The 14067-nt window shown below is 36.6% G+C and overlaps 1 protein-coding gene across 1 annotated transcript; it reads left to right on the top strand.

The window, feature by feature from the left end:
* Positions 1 to 633: 633 nt before the first annotated feature.
* Positions 634 to 13681, top strand: LOC135678333 (dynamin-2A-like). The gene is made up of 22 exons (XM_065191009.1): positions 634 to 1094; positions 1306 to 1356; positions 1450 to 1570; positions 1696 to 1788; positions 3317 to 3378; positions 3480 to 3597; positions 3750 to 4092; positions 4879 to 5026; positions 5234 to 5335; positions 5428 to 5547; positions 5886 to 5969; positions 6074 to 6201; positions 7376 to 7460; positions 7610 to 7742; positions 8542 to 8618; positions 8718 to 8774; positions 9795 to 9936; positions 10006 to 10163; positions 10777 to 10890; positions 10982 to 11049; positions 12499 to 12671; positions 13048 to 13681. Exons 1-22 carry the CDS (start codon positions 954 to 956, stop codon positions 13293 to 13295), a joined length of 2766 nt encoding a protein of 921 aa, XP_065047081.1. The 5' UTR covers positions 634 to 953; the 3' UTR covers positions 13296 to 13681.
* The last annotated feature ends 386 nt before the right edge of the window (positions 13682 to 14067 follow it).

Consider the following 14067-nt stretch of genomic DNA (forward strand, 5'->3'; position numbering starts at 1 on the left):
AGAACTAATATAAGATATATTAAGAATTTATTCTTAAATATCTGCTGATACTATTAGAATTGACTATAAATCAGAATTAGGCTGAACAGAATGAACAGTAAATTAGAACTAACAACTATTTCTAACTCCAATATCGAGAAGCATACCATTCTATTGTCGATGAAGTTAAGCCAATGATATTTCTCTTTTATTATTATTTTTTAAAAAATAAAAATATTTTTAAAAAATAAGCTCCCATTTTCCTTTTTTCCTAAAAATAATATGTTACATGGCAATGTCTCATTTTTATATTAATTTATGTTGCGATATTAGCTCAATCATTCAAAAACATGATATGCTGCCACGCATGTAATTTTAACCCTATCCTGTTCGAAACAATAATACCAGCCTCCACGTGGCCGCCCGGCTTCTGTTGGCTTCCGCCCTTCGATACGGCGAGGGAAGGAGATCTCTCCGTCCACAACACTATAGGTTCCTATCGAGCTCAATTACGAATCTTAAAGCGTTTTGGACGCCGTGGATCATCCCAACTCCATGTTCTCTCGTCGTAACCCCGTGTTTCGTCTAATTAGTCGCACGGTCCGGTTTATTATTGACCGTGCGCATCGCTTCTAAAACCGACCCCCTTCTCTCATTCTTTCGTCTCGATTCGACCGTCGAGGAAGAAAGAAGCTGTTGTGTGGCGGTGTCGCTGACGCCACCCCCCACCCTCCCTCCCAACACCCGATCTCCCATCCCTAACGCGTGGAGGATTCAGATCTTGATCGCCCCCGATATCTGTTGTCTGTCTGGTTTCGTTCGGTCTGGGGTTTGAAATCGAGTTTCAGATCCGGATCTTGCCACCCGATCGGGGATTCTCGTGGATTCCAGCTCGAAATCCGTGAGCCCAGGGCCCGAGGGTTGGCCTTTGATCCATCGCTGCCGAGATACGGACCTATCTTGCCTTGCCGTCGATGGAGGCAATGGAGGAGTTGAGCCAGCTCGCGGAGTCCATGATGCAGGCCGCCGCACTCCTCGCGGACGAGGACGTCGACGAGGGATCGACCAAGCGGAGGACGTCCACCTTTCTCAACGTCGTCGCTCTCGGCAATGTCGTAAGTCCTCCTTTCTTGCCCTAATCTTTGTCGCTTTCCTTTTTTGGCCCTACTTCATTACTCCTACCTTAATCTCCCAAGAGGACGCACAATTATTTGCTTAATTTGGCAATCCTTTGGTGAATTCCAATTTTAGGGTTCAATCTTAGTCTATGCTTGTTGCTTGTTTCTTTTATCTTTGCTTCTATCTTTCTTGTAAACGTGATTTCAGGGTGCTGGCAAATCAGCAGTGTTGAACAGTTTAATCGGACATCCCGTCCTGGTATTGGTGAATTCGAAATTAGAATTCTAGTTTTTTAATTGTTTCATCTTCTATTACCCACAGCCTGCTGTCAAATTAACGATCTCACTGCAGCCGACAGGAGAAAATGGTGCAACTCGGGCTCCTATAAGCGTTGATCTGCAAAGAGATGGCTCGCTGAGCAGTAAATCAATTGTTTTACAAATTGACGGCAAATCCCAGCAGGTTTCTGCAAGTAAGAACCCTTGAATCCGTCGAATGAACTTCTTAATTAATTTCGATGTTACAACTTGAGGAGTTTCTTCATTTGCAGATCGGCTATATAGTCTTAAAATTGACACAATATTTTGTTATTCTTAGGTGCTCTCAGGCATTCCCTCCAGGACAGGCTAAGCAAGGGCTCAGGAAGGAGCCGCACAGATGAAATCTATTTGAAGCTTCGGACTAGCACAGGTTTACCAATTTCTTCTTCCTTTGCTGTTGTTTTGTTTATACTCACTGTGCAGAACAGTTATAGTACTTTCTTTAGGTCTATTGGTGAATGGTTGCATTTTCAATCTCTTATTTATACTTTGAATGGTTGATTTATTGTGGCATAGGTACTTTTGTTGCACCACTTTATGTTACCACTGTTTATGTGTCAGCTTGAACATAGTGTATTCTTTCCATCACTCTTTACTTTCTGCTTTTAGTGAAAATTATTAAAGTGGTCCTGCTTATAGTTCATGTAATTTGTTTGCTCATGTGGTGATTAGTTAATTATTTCCAAGATTTTAATGTCTTCTCTCTTTTCTTTTTAATTTTTTGGTAAATGCATATGTTTTAGCCTTTCAATATATTTGAAGAAGCCTATGATGTACTCACATAGTGCATTCAACTCCAGTGATATTTTGCCTTGATTCTCTAAATGTCATTCGTCTCATATTGTATTTTCTACGGAGCTTGATGTATACAATTTTGAGATCTTGGTTTTGTACTTTTCTTTCGCTTTATATGAATTAATTTATATATACCAACAGTATATGATACATATTACTTGCGCATGTATTGTATCAACAAGAGAAGGTGTATGGTGCTACTTTGGGATGGTGGTCATCGTTTATTGTTTGGGTGTCGTCTGTTAGAAAATATCAATTTTTTTATTGATGATATCATGCACTTATATGTGAAAAATTACAAATTAAAAAAAAATCTATAATCACAGGTATATTTTGAATAACTAAACTTGAAAGTGTAACATGGAAAAAGTAAATAGTAAAAGTAAGAGGGGGCTAGTGTGAAAAAGATTGGATTGATAATAAAATATCATATTTAGCAAGGAGAGGAGAGGGGCATTTTTCTGCCTCATCTGTGTGGTTTGAGGACTGATATCAACTTTTGGCACTCAGAAACTGTGAATGACAGAATAGTTTTACAGAAAATTTAATTTGCTGAATTCATAGTATATCAGAATTCTAGATGAACTTTGAGTGAAAATGCGGCTGTAGGTTGAGAGTAGAATTTGAAGGATGGTTTGTCTTTTAAAGAATTATTTCTTAATCTATGCTCAAGATATGGGTTACTGCTTTAATTTGTTTACTTTGGATTGGTATATGGCCACTTTTCACAGCCTTCACGAGTTCACTGATAAATCGAGTTGATGTACAAGATTTGCATATTTTAGTAGATTTAGTGACATAATATAAGATTTGAAACATTTCCTAAAATTATAAGAAGTAAGAGTGAACATCTTTAACTCAAAGTTTTGGCATCATTGATTGTATTCTCACAATATTACTTTTACACCTTTTCCTTATTTGATCAGACAGGTTACATTTTAAATGTAATTTTCTAGTATGACCGGGGTCACAAAGTCTGCTTGAAACATGCACTTTTTTGGGGATTCTTTTTAGTGTTCTTTAAGATATTTCAGTCTTTTTTATTGCATAAGTTGTTCTTCAGTAAGTTATACTCACAGCTGACATGTTTTTTATTCTGCCAGCACCTTCGTTGAAATTGATTGATTTACCAGGCTTAGACCAGCGGGCTATGGATGATTCTGTGGTAAATTGCTAGTTCCAATTGTATCTGCAACAAAAAAAAAGGCAGTGCTAATTCTTCTTTTCAACTTTTTGGCGATGGGGTCGTAATATATCTCGTTTCAGGTCAGTGATTATGGGGCACATAATGATGCAATATTGCTTGTTGTAGTGCCGGCTGCTCAGGCACCAGATATTTCTTCTTCTCGTGCTCTTAGACTGGCTAAAGAGTTTGATGGAGAAGGTTACTACTGCTTACCTTATAACTTCATTTTTTGTGGTCAAATTTTGAGCTTGAACTTGTATGCAAAACCTGACCGTAGGGCTTTTGTTGGGTTGTCTTCTTTCCTGTCTTAGGCATTTGACCTGCATCTCATCTGCTTTCGTTTCTTTTAGGGACAAGAACAATCGGTGTAATTAGCAAGATTGATCAATCTGCCGGGGACCAGAAAACTCTTGCAGCAGTTCAAGCTCTTCTGTTAAATCAGGGGCCAAGGAGTGCTGCCGATATTTCTTGGGTTGCTCTGATTGGTCAGTCTGTTTCTATTGCTTCAGCACAATCTGGATCAGTTGGATCTGAGAGCTCACTTGAAACTGCATGGAGAGCGGAGACTGAAAGTCTTAAAACCATTCTTACTGGAGCTCCACAAAATAAGCTTGGCAGAATAGCATTAGTTGATACTCTTGCAAAGCAAATACGTAAAAGAATGAAGATCAGGCTTCCAAATCTTCTCTCTGGGTGAATCTTTCTTTGATATACTGTTACATATTTTTTGTTGCAAAATAAATATATGAATTTATTATTTTATACACAGATTCAGTTTTTTTCACAATTTTTTTAGCGCCTCATGAAAGTTGAGAAGCAACATAAAAGAATCATGCATCATTTCTTCTGATAATATACATATTTTATTTATTGGAAACAGCAGTGGAACTGTGTGGATAAATCAATGGTTTCAGGCCTGTCAACCAAATATTTTTGTTGAAATTAATCTGTGAATCAGTGTCGATGTTGTTTTGCTTTTGTGCTGGTGCTAATATTTCCTTAAACACATATCATAAATGGAGAAACCTTGTTAGGGTTCTTAGTAAATGGTAGTCTTTTTAAGCATATTGGATATATTAATTTATACAGATATTAAATAGTTTGAAATTTTAATGCAGAAAGACACTGCACTGTATTGTCTGTCATACTCTTATTGTTGATATGTGACTGCTACGTCTCCATGTGTATCATTTAAGAAACTATGAAATCCTTTCCTTATGACATATTCTCCTTATTTTTTGTTGAGCTATTCTATTTTATGATATAAATGTAGTTTGAGATAGTTTTTTTCTTTCATGTTTTTCATAATTGAATGTGACTGGTTGTGGACTTCATGAGACACACTGCTGTTGGTTGATTTGTTCAGTTTTTGAGTTTAGTATTTTTCAAACATAATGCATTTTCTAGATATTTTTGCTGTGGTAAATACAGGTCTCATAGATGTATATGAAATATATTTAATTATCTTAATTCTTGCAGATTACAAGGTAAGTCCCAGATTGTGCAGGATGAGTTGTTTAGGCTTGGTGAACAAATGGTGCAGAGTGCAGAAGGTACCAGGGCTATTGCCTTGGAGCTTTGTCGGGAGTTTGAGGATAAGTTTCTGCAGCACATTGCTACTGGTGAGGTCAGTGGTTGTGACATATGTTTGGTTCTTTCTTTCTTACTATTTTTTATGGTTTATTTTAAGCTTGTCTCTTAAAATCTTCTTTTTTATTTAGAAGGGTTTTTTGTCACTGTTTCAGCAAAACAGAAAGATGCAATTATTTCTTTATAAGATCATCAAGTAATTTCTTCTATCTATTACATAGCAAATGTTGCATTTTATTGACAGGGTGCAGGTTGGAAAGTTGTTGCAACTTTTGAAGGAAATTTTCCCAACAGAATAAAACAGCTTCCATTGGATAGACATTTTGATATCAATAATGTCAAAAGGGTAAGGTTGCCACTTGGGTATTCTTTTATAAGATTATTTTACTTCTATGGATGTAATCTTATTGCTCTGCATGATCCGATTGTATCTTCTAGATTGTGTTGGAAGCTGATGGTTATCAGCCATATTTGATATCTCCAGAGAAAGGTTTGAGATCTTTAATAAAAGGAGTTCTAGAACTTGCAAAAGAACCATCACGCCTTTGCGTAGATGAGGTACTGAGCAATATTTTTGGATAGTCTTTCTAGTTGGTTTGGTCATATAGATTTTACATGGAAAATCTCTTCATGCCATGATTAGAATTTGCTGCTTATGCTTTTGAGTTTTGTGGAAATTTATTTTGGTTTTATTGCTGGAACTTATGTGCATAGATTTTAATTTTTACTTGTTTTTCTTCATATACATTCTCCTTCTGCATTTTTTTCTCTTTCTTAACTGTTTGCAGTTAGATGTAATTGTTGAACTTGCTTTAGATGTAATTGTCTCGATAAGTTAATATCATGTCATTATGATGGCAACTTACTATGTTATGTTTAAAATGGCTGTCAAACAGGTGCATCGTGTTCTAGTGGATATAGTTTCTGCTACAGCGAATGCTACCCCAGGACTAGGCAGATATCCTCCATTTAAGAGAGAGGTACTCTGCTATTACTTTGCCCTTCTGATAATCACAATCTTGTTACTTCATGGACATGGTTATCATTGACTTTCTGTTGTTTGACATTTGTTCTTTCTTAAAAGGTGGTTGCAATTGCATCTACTGCATTAGAAAATTTTAGAAATGAGGCCAAAAAGATGGTGGTTGCATTAGTTGACATGGAGCGTGCTTTTGTTCCCCCGCAACATTTCATCCGTCTAGTCCAGCGGAGGTTTGTTTGTTTCAATAATTTATTCATTATTGATTGGTGAAAAACAGAAACAAGTTAAAGATCTTCACTTGGGTGAACAATTTTGCATGTCAATTTTGAAGTATTACATATTACCTCTATTAAATTTTGTTATAATATGCATGTTTTGCTTTTATCAGTTAGAAGGCCATTTAAATAGCAAAATGCTAATTAGTGCTTGTCAAACTCAATTGCTTAATTTGATACATGCTCTTTAAATTAATTGCTTTTTCTTCAGTGAGGAGCCAATTTTCAGAGGTGATATATCATGCTTTCTTGATTGTAATCGGTTCTGCAGCTTCTTATGAAGTCTTATTTAATAAATCTTCAAGCCTCCTATTTTTTGGAGAAATCTGCCTAGTTTTACTTTTTAAAACTAGTTACTGAGTAGATGATGTTGCTTATAGATAGTGCAAATTAGTAGCCTTTTTTATTTGAGAAAGCTCAGCTAGTCTTCTTGGTAGAAATCAAGGTTTTACTTACCGAATCGTACCGCCCGTACCGGGTGGTACGTACCGGTCCGAGAGGCAACCGGTACGCGGACCGCCCCCTACCGGGCGGTACACGCAAAAAATATCCCGTATCGGCCGTTACGGGTAATATCGGGCGGTAACGGTCGAAATTTCGACCGTTACCGCCCGGTACCATTCGGTAACGGGCGGTAACGCAGCGCCTTTTCGGCGACGTCGCCGAGGCGACACGACGTCGCCTTTTTCGGCGACGTCGCCGAGGCGACACGACGTCGCCTTTTTCGGAGACGTCGCCGAGGCGACACGACGTCGCCTTTTTCGGCGACGTCGCTATATATATATATATATATATATATATATATATAATTTAAATAAACGTCGCCTCAGCGACGTCGCCCCGTGTGGGGAAGGAAAAAGCGACGTCGCCGAGGCGATGCGACGTCGGCCATTAAAATATATATATATATAATATATATATATACATATATCACTCGGTATACCGCTCGGTATACCGAGCGGTATACCGTTCCGTACCGTACCGAGAGATCGTCGAAACTCCGGTACGGTACGAAATTTCAAACCTTGGTAGAAATCATGCTTGAACATTTTTAGTCTCAGATTTTTTGAAATATGCACATATTTTTAATTATTTTTTAAATATTCTAACATAAAGTATGTTAAATCAGAATGGATAGGCAGCGCAGGGAGGAAGAGTTGAAGAATCGATCATCGAAGAAAGCAAATGAAGCTGAGCAGGCCATTTTGAATAGAGTTAGTTTCTGATCTTTTTGTTAAGAAGTTGGCATCCTCTAATGCAGGCTTATGGACTTTTGCATCTCAAATATTTGTGATTTTTGAAAAGTTTCGAGTTGTAATTATCATTTTTAATTTATCATGGCTACTTCTGTTGCATCCTCTAGGCATCAAGCCCTCAACCAGGAAGTCAAGGTGGTAGCTTGAAATCAATGAAGGACAAATCAAATCAACCAGAAAAAGAAACAAAAGAGGGCTCAGCCTTGCAGATTGCTGGACCTTCTGGAGAAATAACAGCAGGTTAATTCACAATTTTGTGGATGTTTGGCTTGGTCAGGGCAAATACTTTTTGCAGTTTATTGACAGACATCATAGTTTCACTTCTGGTCCATTTACAGATTACATAATTTCAGGAGTTTCATGAGATTTTTTTATGATGTATACCTCATGAATATTGCAGCTGCTTGCCAAATGTATAGGATGTTTTTCTGAAAGAATTTGAATATATATATATATATATATATATATATATATATATATATATATATATATATAATGAGTTAATATTTACATATTTTATATATAAATACAAGTGTACAACCAAGATCTTGTTCCAAATTGTAGCCGAGTGCTTACAATATCTGTTCTTTTTCCGTTAGTTCTTTTGGTTCTATTGTTGTTTGATTCAGTAAATAAATGATGATGTCTTTTTTATAACAGTACTCATTGATCTAAATGTTCTACAATTTACTATTTCTCATCATCTTGGATGAACCAAATATTTTGAAAATTTCACATTTGCTTGTTACTTGTATGCCTTCATTTAGTTATGGCTGATACAACACCTTTCTGAAACTTAAACTTTAATTGACTAGTATATACACCATTATAAGTTATCTTTCAGCCATTGTTCCCAATGCTTTCAGATTCCCAATTTATTTCCTAACACAGATTGGATGGTCACAGTAATGTGATTTACATTTTATTAGCATTTCTTTATATTGACAACCTAGTTTCCAATCGTGCACAGCCTGAAGTGGTTTTTTTCACATTGAATTCTGTTAAATCATTTAGGGACTAATTTTCATTTATCTAATAGGGTTCTTACTGAAAAAAAGTGCAAAAACAAATGGCTGGAGCAGGCGATGGTTTGTCCTCAATGAGAAAAGTGGAAAGGTTCAACTATGAGCTTTATATATTTTGCTATTTGCTTGATGCATCTGCAAGTTTTATATAAAAAAATTGTTCTGATTAGATCAACATTTTCTTTCTTAGCTTGGATACACTAAAAAACAGGAGGAGAAGCACTTTCGTGGGGTTATCACATTGGAGGTACTACTATTGTCTGTATAATATTCTTATTTCAATTATAAAAGCAAGCTTGTCGATATCAACATTGACAAAATTGACAGCTAGAATCCACATATGAAAGTGCAAGTTGCCTGTCAGGTTTAATTGTTTCGCTCAATGCCTCTATCATTTAATTGCATGGTACTACTGATAAAATAAACTTGAATGATGTTCTTAATTCATTTTCACTTTTTTTTTGTTTTACTAAATATCTTTAGTTGTTTAAATTTTTTTTCTTTGCTGGTAATGTCAGTCGCTTAAAATGTAAAATTAACATTTTCTACATGTAATTACATGTGTGGAAATTTTTTTGAATGATATAGGATATTGCTGTTACAAAAAACTTGAAGCAGACTAGTGCTACAGTATAAGAGTTTGGTGTTTGTACAATTACATGCTGCATTACATGTGACTAGCTTTTACAAAAATTCCTGATTATAAGTAATAACTTAAATATCCAAATAATTTGAACTTATTCGAAAGAAATTATTTGCAATGACTCCTATACACAGAGATAATTACTGGAAGAAGAAATTTGATCCTCTTCCAAGTCTGCTGACCATGGTTGAATACCCCTTAAATGATGTGAAGTGTAGATATTTAAGTCAACAATCATCACTAATGTAAATAACTAGTTTATTACAGAATTACCTGGGATGTATGCATCATCTGAGAATCATAAAATATTGGACTTTTATTTTCCTTGCAAAAAAGGTTTCTTGAACAGTATATAACCATCAATTTGGTACGAAAAGGCATATGTTATATCCAATTTTCTTAGATTAAAAAAATATTGACTAATGATCTCTGTTGCTCAAGTCATGTGTTCTGAAAGGAAGATTTCAGTTTTTTCCATGTAATTTACTACTTGTTTGTTTCTGATAAACATGAATGTAGTGCATTTCACTTCGTGCTAGATATGTGTAGGGAATCATGTTCTATTAGCCTTTAGGTTTGTACCTGTGCATGCTATTTTTGCTAATAAGTGAATATACTCTTCAGGAATGTAACGTTGAAGAGTTCTCTGAGGAGGATGAACCTCCTAAAAGTTCGAAAGACTCCAAAAAGGCAAATGGACCAGAAAAACACCCAACTCTCATCTTTAAGATAACTAGCAAGGTTGCATACAAGACTGTTTTAAAAGGTAACTATGTTGTGCTTATCCTAATTTGTGTTATTTTTGCTACTAATCATGATTTTGTTGTGTTTGCAGCCCACAGCACTGTAGTGTTAAAGGCTGAGAGCATGGCTGACAAAGTTGAATGGGTGAATAAGATACGAAATATTACTGGACATTCCAAGGGAACTCCCTCGAAGGGGGCTAGTGATTCTGAAGCTGGTCTTAGACAAAGCCATTCTGATGGTTCACTAGTAAGTCCTCCAAGGATGCAATACCTACTTTCCCAATTAGGGAGGAAGAAAGCATTTCTATAGAGAATTCAAACACCATGCAAACTGTGAAACATCTATTATCAGGAAATTCTAAACTTGCTAAATTACTGTAAGCAACCTTTTTTTTTTCTCTGTCTCTATCTATGGATGGTGAAGCTACCTTGTTTTTAAGGTTTTTGTGTTGGATGATGATATTGTTTTCAGACATGCATAACACTTCAAATCTGGCCATATCAGCATTTTAGACTTAGTTTTCTTGCATGCTGTGGGTGGAGGCTTGGTACATCGACATTTTTTATATTTTAATCATTAAAACAATGCATAGTCAAAATTGGTATATTTCTCTTTGTGTTTTCATGCGTATTTGCGCGCCTAAAAAAAAGTGTGAACCCAGTTCATATTTTCTTCCCTGCAGACATGAATTTATGTGCTTATGTGTGTGCTTATTGGCCTGTCATTTGAATGCCTTTCCTTATTGCTGATTAAACAATTGAAGTTATGCCTAGACCTAATTTTGCACTTTAAATGCTTTTGCAATACATCAGTAGTTGTGTCGAGTTTTAGAACTTAAACTAACATGCGGATATATTAGGACACAATGTCTAGAAAGCCGGCTGATCCAGAAGAAGAACTTCGATGGATGTCTCAAGAAGTTCGGGGTTATGTGGAAGCTGTCTTGAACAGCCTTGCCGCAAATGTTCCGAAGGTAACTATATTGCTTTTTTGGCCTGTTGTCCACCAGCTTAACAATTTAAAGCATTGTTTATTTTTATATTATGTTTGTGTGTGTTGAGCAGGCTGTTGTGCTTTGTCAAGTTGAGAAAGCTAAGGAAGATATGCTAAATCAGCTATATAGCTCTATAAGGTTGGTTTCTTGCCATTCTTTTAGCTTATGGTTGGCGTATATGTTCATTAATTAGATTGAAAGAATATAGTATTATTGGGGTCAATTATACCACTACTCCGTGAGCCCTGGTGCTGGTTTTAATTGGGTTCCTGAACTTCATTTTTTTGCTATTTGGCTTTCAAAACTAAACCAGTGTTGCGATTAAGTTCTACTGCTACTGCCAGCTTGTTCTCAGAATCTTTTAACGGAAAGATGTCCTGGCTGCATGGTAAGATTGACCATCCAACCTGGCATACGTTTGAGGAAGAAAAGTTGTTCAATGTATCTGTACTGCTTGGTATGTCAGGCAAGTGAAGCCTGACATGCCGCAGGGCTTGGTTCTTGAACCATATCAGTTTGGGTTGAACAACTTTTCTCATTGACATATTCACCAAGTTGGCAATTCAAGTTCTACTATGCAGCCAAGGCTGCTTCAGAAGTTACCACTTGATTGAAAGCTGAAACAGTAATTGATGTTTAGGGAGTCAACTTTTAATTAATCATAATAAGAATTGGATGTTTAACTACTTCTGGTTTGTTGTAAAAAAAGGTTGCTGTTGCCTATTTTGATGTCGAATCTATGCTTTTTTTCTAGTCTTATTATTTAGTTTTAGTTTTTCAAAAACAAGAAAATATTATTAAGTTGGCTTCACTCTAATTGCCATATTCAGCAAACAACAACAATAAGAATCATTGGTCCTTGTCATTCTGGTTTCATATGCTACCAAATGCAAGAAGTTAATCGTTATGTTTCCTGCTTCTAGTATCTTCTACAACACTATCAAGCTCATGTCACCTATTTGCCTGTTTAGGGGGTAACCTCCTAGGTTTTCTTCCTACTTGCTTGATGAGTGTGTGACTGATAAGGTAGGTTCCTATGTGTAACAACATGTTCTGCTTATTTTTTCCTTGAATTGGAGTTTGATGCCAACTCTGAATCTAGCTTACAGCTGGTTAAAAAAAAAAATCTTTGATCATGCTTTTTTACTTCTCACTTACATTATCCCTATGGGAATAAAGTTTGGAATGCTGACGATGGTAGCCAGTCTATATATGGTGGAGCTCTTTTGGAACCAATAAACTATAGACTGTTACCTGAAGGTCCATTCAACTTTTCTGTGATTTTCTCACTGTAGGTTTAATAGTTACAATCAAGATTAGACTTATGGATTCAAATATCATTATGCCCAACATACAACTGGTTTGGTGCTATTACACTGAACTGTATGCCGACTTATACCGTTCATTATGCTGAAATAACAACAATAATAAAATAATCCTACATGGCATTATTTGAATTGTATACACTGTTATTGGTCTTTTGTTTGACCGCCATTTTAAACAATAGTTGTGCTTGTACCTCTCAAATTCCACGACTTCCAGAATTTATTCATCATATATTTTATAATGGGATTGTTCTTTGTTTAGCGCTCAAAGCACAGCAAAAATTGAAGAACTAATGCAGGAGGACCAAAATGTGAAGCATAGACGAGAAAGGTTCCAAAGGCAGTCATCTCTTCTTTCAAAACTTACACGCCAGCTAAGCATCCATGACAACCGTGCAGCTGCAGCTAGCTCTTCAGATGGTAGCACTGGAACAGGTAATTTTTCATACCATCTGTTAATAACTGCTTTGCTTAGCCCAAAGTTGATACATAAAATAGTTCATTACTATGGGCCCCAGGCCTTGCTTCGTGAAGAGGTTTAGTAGCTAGCTCTTCCTAATTAATTTATTTTCTTGTAACATAGCTAACTCATTGTGTATCATGAAGATTATTGTAATCAGTATCGAAGAAAACACTGCAAAATTGATCTTTTGCTGTAATGAATTATGACCAAAGTTTAGTGTTAAATTTCATTACCTATAGAATATTGCCTAATCTGGCCGATATTTATTTATTTCCTAATACGAAATTCACTTTACACGCTGGACAGACTGAGATTGGAATGTAAATATGCTGTCTGTATCAATTGCAGAAAGTAGCCCAAGAACCAACATTTCTTCAGGGGATGATTGGAGATCAGCATTTGATGCTGCAGCAAATGGATCTGTTGATGGCTCATACACTGGGTCATCAAGATCCAGCAGCAGCAATGGGCGGCGCCATGGTAATCCAACCCAGAATGGCAATGCAAGTTCAGGCGCAAACTCTGGTAGCCGTCAGACGCCAAATAGGTTGCCACCTGCTCCACCACAAGGCGGTTCATCATCGTATAGATACTAAGTGGCTGGTGGTGTGATTGGGATTAGATATACTATCTATCATTGATGAATGCAAATTACCTATGTGCTTTGCAATTCTTTTCAGCTGATTCAAGCCACAGAAGATCAAAAACAATCTATCATGCTACCCCCATTGGCTATGGTTCCATTCCGTATGCAGAAGCCTTTTATCTATCTGAAAAATACAGGATACACCGACCACCGGATCTTCCTGGGGGAGCCTGTTTTGTCATAAGATTGGCTTTGCTGTTATTCTCCCACCTAGTTATTAGTTGTAATAATTCATTGCAGTCTCGAGGTTTTGATTGTCTGAGCTCGTGGTACAATGCATTGTATCTAAAAACATCCTTTTTTGAGAAAACTTATTATTCTTCTGTTACGTTTTTATTTGGGTTTTCTTTTATGTTTTCATTCTTCAATTACGACATCCGTGCGACATCTATTTGTCTCAAAAGTTTCGGCCTCTACTACGGTGGGATGGGCACAGCTTACGTAGTAAACTATGTACATCACCATTGTACTCTCGATCAGCATCAGGGTGTGGTCTCATCTGGAAATCTAGACTCAAATGTCACATATAACTTTGTTAGATATGGAATCCACTGTAGCTATGAGACAAACAATCTAGTATTTAATGAGCCTTTCCATTACTCGTGTATCCGTGAGGTGATAACCCAGCAAAAAGACACTGTGGACGTTTTTTCTGTAAGAATCAAAGACAGGTGCAGTCGTGTTCCGTATTTGAGGCATGTAAACGACGCACCTGGGGAGAC

The sequence above is a fragment of the Musa acuminata genome, chromosome BXJ1-7, assembly GCF_036884655.1.
Source record: "Musa acuminata AAA Group cultivar baxijiao chromosome BXJ1-7, Cavendish_Baxijiao_AAA, whole genome shotgun sequence".
In the NCBI taxonomy this organism is placed as follows: Eukaryota; Viridiplantae; Streptophyta; class Magnoliopsida; order Zingiberales; family Musaceae; genus Musa; species Musa acuminata.

Bases quoted from the DNA above. Each gene is read 5' to 3' on its own strand.
- LOC135678333 (XM_065191009.1), top strand. From the start codon at position 954: ATGGAGGCAATGGAGGAGTTGAGCCAGCTCGCGGAGTCCATGATGCAG. The intron at 8,619-8,717 runs GTTCAACTATGA...TTTCTTTCTTAG, and splicing joins TCAATGAGAAAAGTGGAAAG to CTTGGATACACTAAAAAACA. The intron at 11,050-12,498 runs GTTGGTTTCTTG...TTCTTTGTTTAG, and splicing joins CAGCTATATAGCTCTATAAG to CGCTCAAAGCACAGCAAAAA.